This window comes from Sinohyriopsis cumingii, chromosome 6, assembly GCF_028554795.1.
Source record: "Sinohyriopsis cumingii isolate HCF-2022 chromosome 6, ASM2855479v2, whole genome shotgun sequence".
NCBI classification, from domain to species: domain Eukaryota; kingdom Metazoa; phylum Mollusca; class Bivalvia; order Unionida; family Unionidae; genus Sinohyriopsis; species Sinohyriopsis cumingii.
In genome coordinates, this window is record NC_142966.1 from 163,157,951 (window position 1) to 163,174,685 (window position 16,735).

Sequence of the window (16,735 nt, forward strand, 5' to 3'; positions counted from 1 at the left end):
TGATTATATGAGGTAAATCATGTGCTTCAAATATTTTTTTAAATTAACATATATTCCAAAGACTGCAATCCCTTGTTAATCTACTTCTGGATAACTCACAAACCCTCACATAAAGTAATAAGATTTATGAATACATGAATACTGTTCAATTTATTGTTTTTGGTTGGGGAGGTTAAGTCAGCAACTAAAGAGATGAACAATGACAAAGTATGAATCTGTTTCAAATGGTCTAATCATACTAAACATCCAATATTCACACATTTTAAATGTTCAAATGTCCAATAAGCTTTTGATATAAATGAGGAATAAAAGAGAAATAAATGTGGGATAATTGCTTGAATAATGAATCTCACCAAGTGGGTGAAAATACATTGATCACAGCCTCTGGAATTTGTCATAATAACCTGCACATATTTAATGGGAATGACTCTTTGACAAATTATAAAATGCCTGAATTGGACACTACATTTCTCTAAAACTCTGCAAAACTCAAATTTATGCCTTACAAAAATTTTGGTTTACCCAAAACCTATATGGGGGAGGGGGTAAGGTTGACTTCATCTAATGTCTAAATTGTACAAAATGGTCCACGTGCCTAAACCCAATGTTGATGACCTCACCAACAAAAACTACAATGATAAGTGACCACTATGACTCACTTTTGCTATCCCAAGCCAACATCTGACTTGTCATCGTCATCAACATTGTGGTTGTTGTGTAAGTCAATAGAACCCATAATTATAATTTATATCAACTGTATTACTTACCTGTGATACAGAAGATATATCCTTAAACTGTACTTCCAGGATGGTTGTTTTCTTGTCAAGACTGATGAGAGAGATTTCTTGCTGACCAAGACGAAACAACATTGTCCTGTTTGTCTGCTGTCTCAACTGTGTCTCAAGAAGAACTTGGTGTTCCTTGATCTCATCACTGGAGTGAGATGCATTACTTTGGAGATCACCAGACTGGAACTGAGACATACCTTGTTGATAATCCACAAGATTCTCTGTAGAGCTGTCTTGCTGATCACTAACATTAGTGTCCTGCTGGTCTGAATCATGCAAGTCAAGGGTAGTGGTGTCTTGTGACAATTCGTCAATACTGCTTGAGGGACTATCACTGTAAATGTCTGCAGGGGATATTTTTCTGTGTTGGTTTTGAAGTTCATTCTCTGTTACTGATACCTGTTCTTCCAAAGAAGTTGGCAAGCTTTTGATGCTAGTTCCACTTGCATGTCGTTGTCTATCTCTCTCTACTTCTCTTGCCAAAAGTTTTTTGACAAGTTCATCCACATCACTGGAGCCTATTTTTTTGCCCCTGACTTTGGCACGACCAAGATACATAACTTCATAGAATGCCTTAGCAGGTTCACTATTCTTCTGGTCAGTCATGTCTTCAAACAGATCCCTTTGAGTAGCGTCACGAATACAAGAAAATAGTTCTGGAACCTGAGTGAGAGAAAAAAATCTTGTTGGAGTACTCATATCATCAACCATTCATAACAACATTACAAAATCACAAATACATTAGCCACACCTTTTCATTTTCATCACCCACCCATCCATGCATCCAGAATTTGACACCTTTATTCATGATGTAAAGCATCATACGAAGTATGGTCTTCATCTTTCAATCCAAGTAGATGAAGTTATGGTAACAAGATTTTTAAAAAAATATCAAATCAAAAGTCATCTCTGAGACCTACCAACTCTTCTCCCATCACTGTCATCTACTCATCATTATAAAACATCATCCCAAATATGATCATCTTTGCTCAGTATGTGTACATGTAGACAGAGTTCAGATAACAAGAAAAACTGGCTGGATATTTTAAAAAGAGTTTGGTGAAAACCTCATGTTGATAAGACCATTCAGGTGTACTAGTAACAAAATTTTGACTGTTCATTGTGGCAGCCATATCTGAGGTCACAAGTACCATTTTCATTAAGGAGCAACTGGATGCTGTCTTCTGGTGTTCACTCCACATCAGTATGACTTTTCATTTGGGAGTTTTCAAGATGGATGCCATGGTAGTCCTAATGGATGCCAAATAAGCACCATTTTAATTTAGTACTAACTAATAGGTCATAAAAGTTCTGGTGAAAACCTAAAATTGATATAAATCAATGAATGAGTAGTAATAAGATCTTCAAGATGGTTACTGTGGTGGCCTTATTGGATATCAGACCAGCACATTGTTTATTTAAGACCATGTAGGCACCATACTAAGTCTTCTGGTGAAAACAGTATTTTAATATAACTTTTTCTTCAGGAAGAGAAGTAACAACAGTTTCAAGATGGCTGCTGTGGTGGCTCTCAGGTTGGCATCATTTTCTTAAGGTCCAAATAGAAAACCCCATGATGTTAAGACCATCCATTCAGGAAAAGTAATAATAAGATTTTCAAGATGGTTACTGTTGCAGCCATAATATATCTCAAAGCCCAACCAGACACCATAAGAAGTCATCTGGTGAAAACACCATGTCAATATGACTTTCCTTCAGGAGAAGTAGCAAAAACAAGAATTGCAAGATGGCTACCATGGGAGCCATACTGGACATCTGATAAGCACCATTTTCATTTAAGACCAATTAGACATCTTAATAAGTCTCTTAGTCACAACCCCCTTTGATATGATCATCCAATCAAGAGAAGTAGCAATAACAAGATTTTTAAGATGGCTGCAGTGGTGGCCATATTGCCTGAGCAGCACCCTTTTCACTTAGGACCAAGCAGACTTTAGGATGAACAAGTTTCACGGCAATCCTCAGATAACCTAAAGAGTAGACATAACAAACTTGTGCTGATGGATGAACTGATGTCTGACAACAGGCAACTGGCCATCCCAAAAGGTCTTTTGGTCTATGACCAGTAAAGCTAAAAATTCTTATGATGAAACAAAGTATTCCCAATTGCTTTTATAATCTATGTAAGTCATTTACATCAAACTTGTGGAATAAATATGTAATGGGACAGCAGATCAAGGTCTACCATTGTCCTATGAAATTCAAAAGAAAAAATAAACTGTACCAAGTCCTTATCCACACTTTAACTGTTCACAAGAAAATACAGTGAGATAGAAGCTGGATTTGATGTGTAAGTAAGGCAGCTAATGGAACAATTAGCTGGTACCTGGCCTAAATTGGCAAGCCAATATCACAAGCCAGTAACCATTAAAATCTCTGTCTCATAAATGGTTAGTCAGTAACCGGTGTCATTGGTGCAAAAGTGATGTCATTCCCATAATAGCTGGATTGTAAACACCCCCCTGAACTGCAGTAATTTACATCAGAATCATGCACCATGGACAAAGAAGTACACAGATTCTGTACTTTCACATAGATGGAGGATGCGAGTTATCTGCAGTTTCATGACCAAAAGAAATGTGATGCTGCTGTCAGAAAAACTGAACAAATGCATTAAAGTTACTACTCAAAAATGGTTTCTGTATATGGCTTGGCAATAACTCTATTTGTGTAAAAATTTAATTTGTATGGCCCCGTGGAAAAGAAATCGATTAAAAAAATGCTAATTGTTATAAAACAATATCATCTGGTTAAGGTGGTTCATTTCTCATAGGATTATCTTTAAGATCACATGCCATCTACCAAGCAAATGCAGAATGATGAAAAATGAAATGCAGAAGGAAGGTCCATCTCTTAATTATTGTAAATCCAACATTTCTATAGCTACCTAGAGTATACCACTACACTGTGTGTATCTCACTTTCACAGATGGAGTATGACGACTGAGCCTTCTGTTATATTGACTTTTAAAAGGAATTCATTTATAAATTTATTCACACAAGATTTACCCCTCCCCATGAGAATTCTTTCCCAGGAGGAATAACTTTATTTTCAAGAAAAGACTGCTCTCAGCATTTCTGTTTAAATGCTGTAAAAGGACCTTTTTTCTTATTTTACTGAACGCTAAAAATAGACAGAAATTCCTTTCTTTAAATTAATTTTAACATTAGCCACTGTTAATATATTATTTTCTGTTACAAGGCTTATTCCTATTTATTCAAAGCTCAGTGTATGATGTATCGGCCAACATTATGATGTCACGAATGAAAACACTATTGCAAACACCTAATAAAAGCAACAGTCACATATATACATAATAATTATACAGGGTCTGTCCAACTGTCCTAATATAGACAACAAGTACACTGGAAAATGCACTGCGGAATATCAAGTATGTATTAATGTTATAAGCTTAAACCACAAATTGATTGAAAAAAAATCTAAGACCATGGGTCAATGATCTGGCAATTTGCAGCAAACTTGACTTGTCTTCTGTCATGTACATGTATTTAATCTTGTCATGCTACTACAGATGGCTTAACAATTTTGGTAGCAAATTTGTGGCAATTGAAACAATAGTCAATGCTATTGTTTCTTTATGGATGCAACAAGTGCTGAAACAGTAACATAATGAATCTACCTTATACTGGGAAAAAATCACATTAAATAGTTTTGTGACACAAACAGCACAAAATATAACCTCTACAAATGCAACAATAGCAGATGCTTACTCTATTCAGTTTTAAACAGAGGGCAAATGGGGTACTAAAAGGAGTAAAGGAGGTAAAAAGAATGAAAAGTATTCAAATAAATACATGCATAGTTGTCATACATTTTGACCCATGTTCTCAAAACTTCTGAGTGTGAAACAAACTCCAGCTCACAACAATCTAATAAAATATAATACTTTGAATAACATTAGGTCACTAAAGTTGGCTATCCCAGAAGAGAGGCCCAGGTTAAACTCCAGCTCACAACAATCTAATAAAATATAATACTTTGAATAACATTAGGTCACTAAAGTTGGCTATCCCAGGAGAGAGGCCCAGGTTAAACTCCAGCTCACAACAATCTAATAAAATATAATACTTTGAATAACATTAGGTCACTAAAGTTGGCTATCCCAGGAGAGAGGCCCAGGTTAAATAAAGCATGAAACTTCTACTGCTTGAGCTGCATTCTTTCTAAAGATTATCTCATTTTGAAACTCTGAGCTTGAGTTTCTTGCTGAAAAAGTTTTGAGACTATTTGGATTGAAAATTCAAGGCTGCCAACTTATTATAGAATCTAACTCAGGATCTTATAGGTATCATGCTAATGCTTTGACCATCCTCACTACCTGGACCAATTATGCAACGACAATTACCTCAGTAGACACACTTTCTATTTCCATTGGCTCTGGATCCTGGAATGAAACTTGCTTGTGGACCCCAGTAAAGCTCATGGAGCCTTTCTGTATACTGCCATTCGGAAGACTATAAGCCCTAACTGGGTATGAATGACGCTTCAACAGGTTATCTGTACTGGATTTATTGCTTAGGTCTTGCAGAGAAGTCTGACGTCTTTGTGTGGCCATATCGGGAATACTTTTTCCAACTGATTTCATGTGTGACATATTGTCTGATTGAAAAGGCATTTTAACAAAGAAAATGAACAATCTCACATCATGTCAACTATAAGAATCACAAATATTTGTAAACATATCAGGTAATTTCTCCAGATCTTGAAATGTTTTAACATATACATGCTTCCTCTCATAGTCAAGAAAACCCCAAACTATTCTTAATAACAACAGAGTAGACAGGATGCCACAGGCTTTTGGATGGACCAAAAAACAATCCCATCAGTGGAAAATAGAAACTATGTTGTTAAAACTGGTGTCTGGCACTGGAAAATAGTCCTCCATCAGACATCTATTGTTATGCTACACATAAGGTCACGTGTACAATGACTAATGGTCACTACCAGAAATATAAATTTAATTATCTGACATGCCCACAAACATAAAGCTGTAAAGACAATGTCCTCTGAAGTAATTAAGGGTATGAAGTATCTAACAAGTCTGTTTGTATGATGAAATTTCATAAGCTATTTGCTCTCTTACAGAATGAAATCATTTCCTTGTCCTATTTTGAGCCAATTTGTCCATTCAGTCTTAAGTTACCAACCGATGAATTTGTATCCTATCTTGAAGATCAGCCTAATGACTAAATGTACAGATGTAGCAGTTTCTTCAACAAGTAATTGTAAATGAAGCCCAGTTTTTGATCCTGAACATATATCCAAGCATGAGCCTTAAACAGGATACAATTTTCTACCCTTTCCATCATTCAAGAATCCTTCTCTTTTGGAAGACAAATGCCTGATAAAATATGCACACAAAAATTCTGATTGTCATGGAAAAAATTACCTTAAACTGAACGCCCTGCCGAAATACTTTTTTGGTTCTGGAAGTAAAACTTGTGGGGAAAAGAATCTGATTGTCATGAAAAAACAACATTTAACTGAATACAATACTGAAAGACTTTTTCAGCTATGGTAGTGAAACTTGTGGTATTTTACAAACCATAAGAGTTGACCATTTTACAATTTTTGTTGTTGCTGTTGTCATTTCAGTGTATATGTGCAAGACACAAATGTCCCAAGACTGTATAGTTATTTCTGAAGCAGCAACAAATTATCAAACATTTTTCCACACATAATTTTGACATCAAGCCAATTTCTGAATCATGAATTACAAAATTCCTGAGGCCTACATTCATCCAATAAATTAAATCTAAGTTCCTTCACAAATCCAGTGCACAAAACGTCTTCTTTGTGTGACAAGATTAGAACTGTTTGTGATTTGTCAACTTATTGTTCTCCTTTCCCAGCTGCTGAAGTAAACAGAACTTAGCAATGACAATTCCGGAAATCATATACACTCTGCCATAGATGGTCAAGAGAGGTTGCACTTGTGTTTGACAAACCATATACAAATACAATACACCAGTTAGAACCATTTAGAACATAGTCAATTTAATTGCAATCTACAATACTTTAATAATGCTATTATATTATGGACTGGGAAAGCAATATGTGACTTATTTTAAATTTCTATGGCTTTGTTCAAAACCGGTGAAGTGTAGACCAATATAAAAGTACATACTGTAAAACAATGTGCTATACATATTTTCTGATTGGACAGCAAGTTCAGTTAAGGATATCAAGTTATCACACATATGATTTACCATACGTGCCAATAAAATATCATACATATTGATATATACTGTATGGTATTACCCATGGTGGCAAAAACATACATAAAAGTCATGAATTAGGTATTTTTGGTCTTATAATAGGGGGACAAAAGTATATACATGTGCTGCATATGTAACTATGACGGAATAAGTTAATAATTTTTAAAATTATATCCATGTAGTGCATGGGTAATAACATCACTAATCAAAGATTGCCATACTAAAAAAGAAATGAATTAGGAATCTTCAGTTGATGTTACTGTTGTGTGTTTAACGCCATTTTTCAGCATATTACAGTTTATATATGGTAGGCAGTTTAACTGGTAGTGGAAGAACCTGGGATGAGCCACCAATCTACAGGAAGCTACAGTCAAGCTTTCTCACTCACTCATTTTAGCATTGACTGTGACTTTAACCCATGCTGACAGAGGTGAGATGGCAATGAACGATACAGGTGAGTGCTTTAGACCACTAGGCCAACTGCCCCCACCCCACCCCCCGTCTTCCATTGATTAAAAAAATAAATATGTATGGTACAATCTGACTGACAATATAGATTCTGTGGACAATTTGAATGGTTCAAATGACAATGATGCATAATGACATTTCTGCACAAAGATCTTTCACAACCCCCTTTTGTACATCTTGGTGCAATAAACTTCAGAAATTACACAAACTTTTGTAGAGAACTTGCATAACATCTAAGGATTACACTGCATCCACAGTAGCGGACATCTAACAAGAGTCCCTCAAAGGACTGATGCACTACTCTGTGAAAAGAGTTTCCAGGAATACAAGATAAGATTATTTCTTCCTTTTAAATGTTGAGAAACCATACCTGATATTCTTCAGCAATAACAAGATTTTCAAATTAGCTGATGTAGCAGATATACTGGATGTCAGATTGAAAACCTTTATCATTTCCAACAAAGTGGATGTCATTGTTAGTCTTTTGGTGAAAATCTCATGTCATAATGATCATTAATTCTGGGGCATTAGCAACCATAAGATTTTAAAGACAGTCATCGTGGCAGCCATATTGGACGTACAACTGACACCATTTTCATTCAGTACAAACTAAGTATCAGAAGAATTCTATTTGTGAAAACCTCAAGTTGATATAGCCATCCTGTTGGAAAGAGTATTGTTGTTGTAATGGGGTTTAACACCATTTTTCAGCACATGATAGGCTATACATGGCGGCCAGTACTAATGGTGGAGGTAGAACCCAGGAAAATCCTGGAAAGAACCACCGACCCGCGAGAAGCTACTGGCAAGCTTTCTCATATACCCACATTAGCCGAGCCCCAGACTCGAACCCACGCACAAAGAGGTGAGATGGTAGTGATCTGTAACGGTAAGCACCTTAGACCACTTGGCCACTCAAGGCCCCTGGAAAGAGTAGAGATAACACCATTTTCAAGATATAAGACTCTCCATTTAGGAGTAGCAATAGCAAGATTTTCAAAAATATCTGCTGTGGTGGCCATATTGGACAAGAGATCAACACCATTTTCATTTAACACAAATTGGACGTCATAAGAAGTCTTCTAGTGAAAACTCAACATGACTTTCTGTTCAAATAGAGTTGTGGTAACAAGATTTTAAGATGGCTTTACTATCAGACAGACATCATAAGAAGTATTTTGCAAACCCGATGCTGATATGACCACCCATTCAGGAGGAGTAATAATAACTAGATTTTAAGGATGGATGCCAGGGTGGCCTTACTGGATGTCATATCTGCACCATTTTTACTGAACACCAACTAGACATCATAAGAAGTCTCTCAGAGAAAACTCCATGTTAGTAAGACCATCCAATCAGGAACAGTATCAACAAAATGATTTTCAAGATGGCTGCCCTGATGGCCAAAATGGATGTCAGATTGGCACCATTTTCATTAAGGTCCATCCATTCAGAAGGAGTAGCAATAACATGCACAATGGAGAGAATGTTGACATACCTCTATGCTACATTAATGTAATGTGGATGATATTTCTTTGGATATTGTACTTTTGGAAATTTTACATGATTTAAGCACACTGCTAACTAAAATGACTGCTCCCTTGTGTTAAAAAATCAGCCTGAATTAGTCTAAAGTACACAATACATAGCATCTATTAAAATAGGGAAAATGAATTTTGCCAGACAAAACAATACCAGCTTCTGAAAGTGCAATGAATGAATTACCAAATATATAAAATGTAAAAAAAAGTTATCGGCTCTTTTCTATACAATTTACCTCTTAAGTTCAGGAAGTGAAAATGACCAAGTAGAGCTAGCACTTTTTTGAAAGGTGCATATTTGAAGTAAGGCCAAGCTGTATACTCTATAACCCATAGTACACCCATCAATCATACACCAAAATAAAGGGAATTAAAGGTTCTTTCAATTATACCTAAGATATACAAGGTCTGTTTTAAATACCCAGTATAAGCAGTGAGGAAAGCCGGGGAAATTCTTTTTCTTTAAAATCCTAACCTATGCAAAATAAAAAACTGTACAGCACCACCAATAACAAGATTTTCAAGATGGCCACTGCCCATACATTCAGGAGTAGCAGCAATAACAAGATTTTCAAGATGGCCACTGCCCATACAGTCATGAGTAGCAGCAATAACAAGATTTTCAAGATGGCCACTGCCCATACATTCAGGAGGAGTAGTGATAACAAGATTTTCAAGATGGCCATTGCCCATACATTCAGGAGTAGCAGCAATAACAAGATTTTCAAGATGGCCATTGCCCATACATTCAGGAGTAGCAGCAATAACAAGATTTTCAAGATGGCCACTGCCCATACATTCAGGAGGAGTAGTGATAACAAGATTTTCAAGATGGTCATTGCCCATACATTCAGGAGTAGCAGCAATAACAAGATTTTCAAAATGGCCACTGCCCATACAGTCATGAGTAGCAGCAATAACAAGATTTTCAAGATGGCCACTGCCCATACATTCAGGAGGAGTAGTGATAACAAGATTTTCAAGATGGCCATTGCCCATACATTCAGGAGTAGCAGCAATAACAAGATTTTCAAGATGGTCACTGCCCATACAGTCATGAGTAGCAGCAATAACAAGATTTTCAAGATGGCCACTGCCCATACATTCAGGAGGAGTAGTGATAACAAGATTTTCAAGATGGTCATTGCCCATACATTCAGGAGTAGCAGCAATAACAAGATTTTCAAGATGGCCACTGCCCATACATTCAGGAGGAGTAGTGATAACAAGATTTTCAAGATGGCCATTACCCATACATTCAGGAGGAGTAGTGATAACAAGATTTTACAGATGGCCACTGCTCATACATTCAGGAGTAGCAGCAATAACAAGATTTTCAAGATGGTCATTGCCCATACATTCAGGAGTAGCAGCAATAACAAGATTTTCAAGATGGCCACTGCCCATACAGTCATGAGTAGCAGCAATAACAAGATTTTCAAGATGGCCACTGCCCATACATTCAGGAGGAGTAGTGATAACAAGATTTTCAAGATGGTCATTGCCCATACATTCAGGAGTAGCAGCAATAACAAGATTTTCAAGATGGCCATTGCCCATACATTCAGGAGTAGCAGCAATAACAAGATTTTCAAAATGGCCACTGCCCATACAGTCATGAGTAGCAGCAATAACAAGATTTTCAAGATGACCACTGCACATACATTCAGGAGGAGCAGTGATAACAAGATTTTCAAGATGGCCATTACCCATACATTCAGGAGGAGTAGTGATAACAAGATTTTAAAGATGGCCACTGCCCATACATTCAGGAGTAGCAGCAATAACAAGATTTTCAAGATGGCCACTGCCCATACATTTAGGAGGAGTAGTGATAACAAGATTTTCAAGATGGTCATTGCCCATACATTCAGGAGTAGCAGCAATAACAAGATTTTCAAGATGGCCATTGCCCATACATTCAGGAGTAGCAGCAATAACAAGATTTTCAAGATGGCCACTGCCCATACAGTCATGAGTAGCAGCAATAACAAGATTTTCAAGATGACCACTGCACATACATTCAGGAGGAGCAGTGATAACAAGATTTTCAAGATGGCCATTACCCATACATTCAGGAGGAGTAGTGATAACAAGATTTTAAAGATGGCCACTGCCCATACATTCAGGAGTAGCAGCAATAACAAGATTTTCAAGATGGTCGTTGCCCATACATTCAGGAGCAGCAGCAATAACAAGATTTTCAAGATGGCCATTGCCCATACATTCAGGAGTAGCAGCAATAACAAGATTTTCAAGATGGCCACTGCCCATACATTCAGGAGGAGTAGTGATAACAAGATTTTCAAGATGGTCATTGCCCATACATTCAGGAGTAGCAGCAATAACAAGATTTTCAAGATGGCCACTACCCATACAGTCATGAGTAGCAGCAATAACAAGATTTTCAAGATGGCCACTGCCCATACATTTAGGAGGAGTAGTGATAAGAAGATTTTCAAGATGGCCATTGCCCATACATTCAGGAGTAGCAGCAATAACAACATTTTCAAAATGGCCACTGCCCATACAGTCATGAGTAGCAGCAATAACAAGATTTTCAAGATGGCCACTGCCCATACATTCAGGAGGAGTAGTGATAACAAGATTTTCAAGATGGTCATTGCCCATACATTCAGGAGTAGCAGCAATAACAAGATTTTCAAGATGGCCATTGCACATTCATTCAGGAGTAGCAGCAATAACAAGATTTTCAAATTGGCCACTGCCCATACAGTCATGAGTAGCAGCAATAACAAGATTTTCAAGATGGCCACTGCCCATACATTCAGGAGGAGTAGTGATAACAAGATTTTCAAGATGGCCATTGCCCATACATTCAGGAGTAGCAGCAATAACAAGATTTTCAAGATGGTCACTGCCCATACAGTCATGAGTAGCAGCAATAACAAGATTTTCAAGATGGCCACTGCCCATACATTCAGGAGGAGTAGTGATAACAAGATTTTCAAGATGGCCATTGCCCATACATTCAGGAGTAGCAGCAATAACAAGATTTTCAAGATGGCCACTGCCCATACATTCAGGAGGAGTAGTGATAACAAGATTTTCTAGATGGCCATTACCCATACATTCAGGAGGAGTAGTGATAACAAGATTTTACAGATGGCCACTGCTCATACATTCAGGAGTAGCAGCAATAACAAGATTTTCAAGATGGTCATTGCCCATACATTCAGGAGTAGCAGCAATAACAAGATTTTCAAGATGGCCACTGCCCATACAGTCATGAGTAGCAGCAATAACAAGATTTTCAAGATGGCCACTGCCCATACATTCAGGAGGAGTAGTGATAACAAGATTTTCAAGATGGTCATTGCCCATACATTCAGGAGTAGCAGCAATAACAAGATTTTCAAGATGGCCATTGCCCATACATTCAGGAGTAGCAGCAATAACAAGATTTTCAAGATGGCCATTGCCCATACATTCAGGAGTAGCAGCAATAACAAGATTTTCAAAATGGCCACTGCCCATACAGTCATGAGTAGCAGCAATAACAAGATTTTCAAGATGGCCACTGCCCATACATTTAGGAGGAGTAGTGATAACAAGATTTTCAAGATGGTCATTGCCCATACATTCAGGAGTAGCAGCAATAACAAGATTTTCAAGATGGCCATTGCCCATACATTCAGGAGTAGCAGCAATAACAAGATTTTCAAGATGGCCACTGCCCATACAGTCATGAGTAGCAGCAATAACAAGATTTTCAAGATGACCACTGCACATACATTCAGGAGGAGCAGTGATAACAAGATTTTCAAGATGGCCATTACCCATACATTCAGGAGGAGTAGTGATAACAAGATTTTAAAGATGGACACTGCCCATACATTCAGGAGTAGCAGCAATAACAAGATTTTCAAGATGGTCGTTGCCCATACATTCAGGAGTAGCAGCAATAACAAGATTTTCAAGATGGCCATTGCCCATACATTCAGGAGTAGCAGCAATAACAAGATTTTCAAGATGGCCACTGCCCATACATTCAGGAGGAGTAGTGATAACAAGATTTTCAAGATGGTCATTGCCCATACATTCAGGAGTAGCAGCAATAACAAGATTTTCAAGATGGCCACTACCCATACAGTCATGAGTAGCAGCAATAACAAGATTTTCAAGATGGCCACTGCCCATACATTTAGGAGGAGTAGTGATAAGAAGATTTTCAAGATGGTCATTGCCCATACATTCAGGAGTAGCAGCAATAACAACATTTTCAAAATGGCCACTGCCCATACAGTCATGAGTAGCAGCAATAACAAGATTTTCAAGATGGCCACTGCCCATACATTCAGGAGGAGTAGTGATAACAAGATTTTCAAGATGGTCATTGCCCATACATTCAGGGGGAGTAGTGATAACAAGATTTTCAAGATGGCCATTGCCCATACATTCAGGAGTAGCAGCAATAACAAGATTTTCAAGATGGTCACTGCCCATACAGTCATGAGTAGCAGCAATAACAAGATTTTCAAGATGGCCATTACCCATACATTCAGGAGGAGTAGTGATAACAAGATTTTCAAGATGGCCATTGCCCATACATTCAGGAGTAGCAGCAATAACAAGATTTTCAAGATGGCCACTGCCCATACAGTCATGAGTAGCAGCAATAACAAGATTTTCAAGATGGCCGCTGCCCATACATTCAGGAGGAGTAGTGATAACAAGATTTTCAAGATGGTCATTGCCCATACATTCAGGAGTAGCAGCAATAACAAGATTTTCAAGATGGCCATTGCCCATACAGTCATGACTAGCAGCAATAACAAGATTTTCAAGATGACCACTGCACATACATTCAGGAGGAGCAGTGATAACAAGATTTTCAAGATGGCCATTACCCATACATTCAGGAGGAGTAGTGATAACAAGATTTTAAAGATGGCCACTGCCCATACATTCAGGAGTAGCAGCAATAACAACATTTTCAAGATGGTCATTGCCCATACATTCAGGAGTAGCAGCAATAACAAGATTTTCAAGATGGCCATTGCCCATACATTCAGGAGTAGCAGCAATAACAAGATTTTCAAGATGGCCACTGCCCATACAGTTATGAGTAGCAGCAATAACAAGATTTTCAAGATGGCCACTGCACATACATTCAGGAGGAGTAGTGATAACAAGATTTTCAAGATGGTTATTGCCCATACATTCAGAAGTAGCAGCAATAACAAGATTTTCAAGATGGCCACTGCCCATACATTCAGGAGGAATAGTGATAACAAGATCTTCAAGATGGCCATTACCCATACATTCAGAAGGAGTAGTGATAACAAGATTTTAAAGATGGCCACTGCCCATACATTCAGGAGTAGCAGCAATAACAAGATTTTCAAGATGGCCATTGCCCATACATTCAGGAGTAACAGCAATAACAAGATTTTCAAGATGGCCACTGCCCATACAGTCATGAGTAGCAGCAATAACAAGATTTTCAAGATGGCCACTGCCCATACATTCAGGAGGAGTAGTGATAACAAGATTTTACAGATGGTCATTGCCCATACATTCAGGAGTAGCAGCAATAACAAGATTTTCAAGATGGCCATTGCCCATACATTCAGGAGTAACAGCAATAACAAGATTTTCAAGATGGTCACTGCCCATACAGTCATGAGTAGCAGCAATAACAAGATTTTCAAGATGGCCACTGCACATACATTCAGGAGGAGTAGTGATAACAAGATTTTCAAGATGGTCATTGCCCATACATTCAGAAGTAGCAGCAATAACAAGATTTTCAAGATGGCCACTGCCCATACATTCAGGAGGTATAGTGATAACAAGATCTTCAAGATGGCCATTACCCATACATTCAGAAGGAGTAGCGATAACAAGATTTTAAAGATGGCCACTGCCCATACATTCAGGAGGAGTGATAACAAGATTTTCAAGATGGCCACTGCCCATACAGTCATGAGTAGCAGCAATAACAAGATTTTCAAGATGGCCACTGCCCATACATTCAGGAGGAATAGTGATAACAAGATTTTCAAGATGGCCATTGCCCATAGATTCAGAAGGAGTAGTGATAACAAGATTTTCAAGATGGCCATTGCCCATACATTCAGGAGTAGCAGCAATAATAAGATTTTCAAGATGGCTACTGCCCATACATTCAGGAAAAGTAGTGATAACAAGATTTTCAAGATGGCCACTGCCCATACATTCAGGAGGAGTAGCAATAACAAGACTTTCAAGATGGCCATTGCCCAAACATTCAGGAGGAGTAGTGATAACAAGATTTTCAAGCTGATGTCTGATCAACACCATTGTCATTTAGGACCATCTACACCATGGGATGAATGTGTGTGTAAAGTACAAAGGCAACCCTCCAAGTAGTTTAGGAGAAGCAGCAGCCTAAACAAACTTGTGCTAATGGACAGACAGATGTCCGATGACAGGTAACAAACAGTGGATCATCACATTACTGGTGTATGACCACAAAAACTAATAAAAACAGCAACCAAAGAAACAAACAAACCTACATTTCAGTGACAACAATCAGTACCAAATGATCAGACTCTGTGTACCATCTGTTGTCACATTAAAAGTACAGGCATGTTCCAAAAGTAAGGCACGAGTGTCAATGACTTGGTTTGGTTAAAGCAACATCTCTGAATCCAACATCCCAAATGTATGTGATCTGCTTTGTTTTTTTTTTTGTTTTTTTTTTTGTTTTTTATATGCCTACTGTAAAATCAGGTTCTAAATCCACAACAAAACCCCCTTGGTATTTATAGGTCTTTGTGACTACATTGATTAAAAGTCCATTTAATTTCTCCTACATGTCAGTTTCATATTTCAATTTTGGATGAAATAAATTCACTTCTGGATGGTACATAATTATGACTATTTGATAACCAATACAATGAAATAAGACAATAGAGACAATGCATTAGGGTAATGGACAACAACAATCGGATTAAAATCAGATTTCCACTGTCCTACAATGTATGTAGGACTGTCAAGATCTAATTTTAATTAGACGTGCAGAACAACTTTGTTTATCTCTCAGCCCCACACTGCCAAACGGAATTGCTGGTCAAATAGGCTGATAAGTCATATCAAGTGCTTTCCTTCCTATTTCAATCTCCACATTAAGAACAGACTATATGAAGGTTATAGGCTTTTACATGTCATTGAACCAACAAGTATTCTATCCCCTACATGACATTCAATTATCTGATCATTAACATAAAGTAACAATACCAGTGGATACCAGCCTGACAATTTGTTGTGAGAACATGATTTTTGACTACTGAACACACAGACATGGTAGAGTTATAAAAATCATGCTTTTCAATAATCTAAGCAAAACAAATGAGATAAAGGCCTTTCTTGACACCATGATATATACAAATATCTGTGTAATGTGATTGAAAGCTATCACCTTGAGGCAGTTTATGCAGCTGAATGTCAGAGACATTATTAAATTTTAATTTGGTCCTGCCACCAAATCGCTTGAAAAAAAGATCTTGCTCTGATTTGCAGCCAAAATTGTATTAGATCCATTATATTAGTTTATTTAAAAAAAGGATTCTGAGATAAATGATTTTTTAAAATTCAAGTCCCAGAGGAAATTCCAGCCCTCCCCCTTTCCCCTTTTATGAAATTAAATGGTCATTCCCAAAAGAAAGTACAC

General features: G+C 37.6%; 1 protein-coding gene across 3 annotated transcripts in view; it reads right to left on the bottom strand.

The window, feature by feature from the left end:
- LOC149798441 (TBC1 domain family member 1-like) overlaps window positions 1-16,735 on the bottom strand; it is a 138,824-nt gene that overhangs the window by 88,561 nt on the left and 33,528 nt on the right. For 2 of the 3 annotated variants that reach the window (XM_089963631.1, XM_089963630.1), the window contains exon 3: window positions 768-1,451. In XM_089963631.1, coding sequence (XP_089819757.1) covers window positions 768-1,451 — 684 coding nt within the window. Of the gene's footprint in view, window positions 1-767; window positions 1,452-5,175; window positions 6,662-16,735 lie in introns of those variants that run through there. The other variant, XM_089963632.1, reaches the window with a different exon arrangement.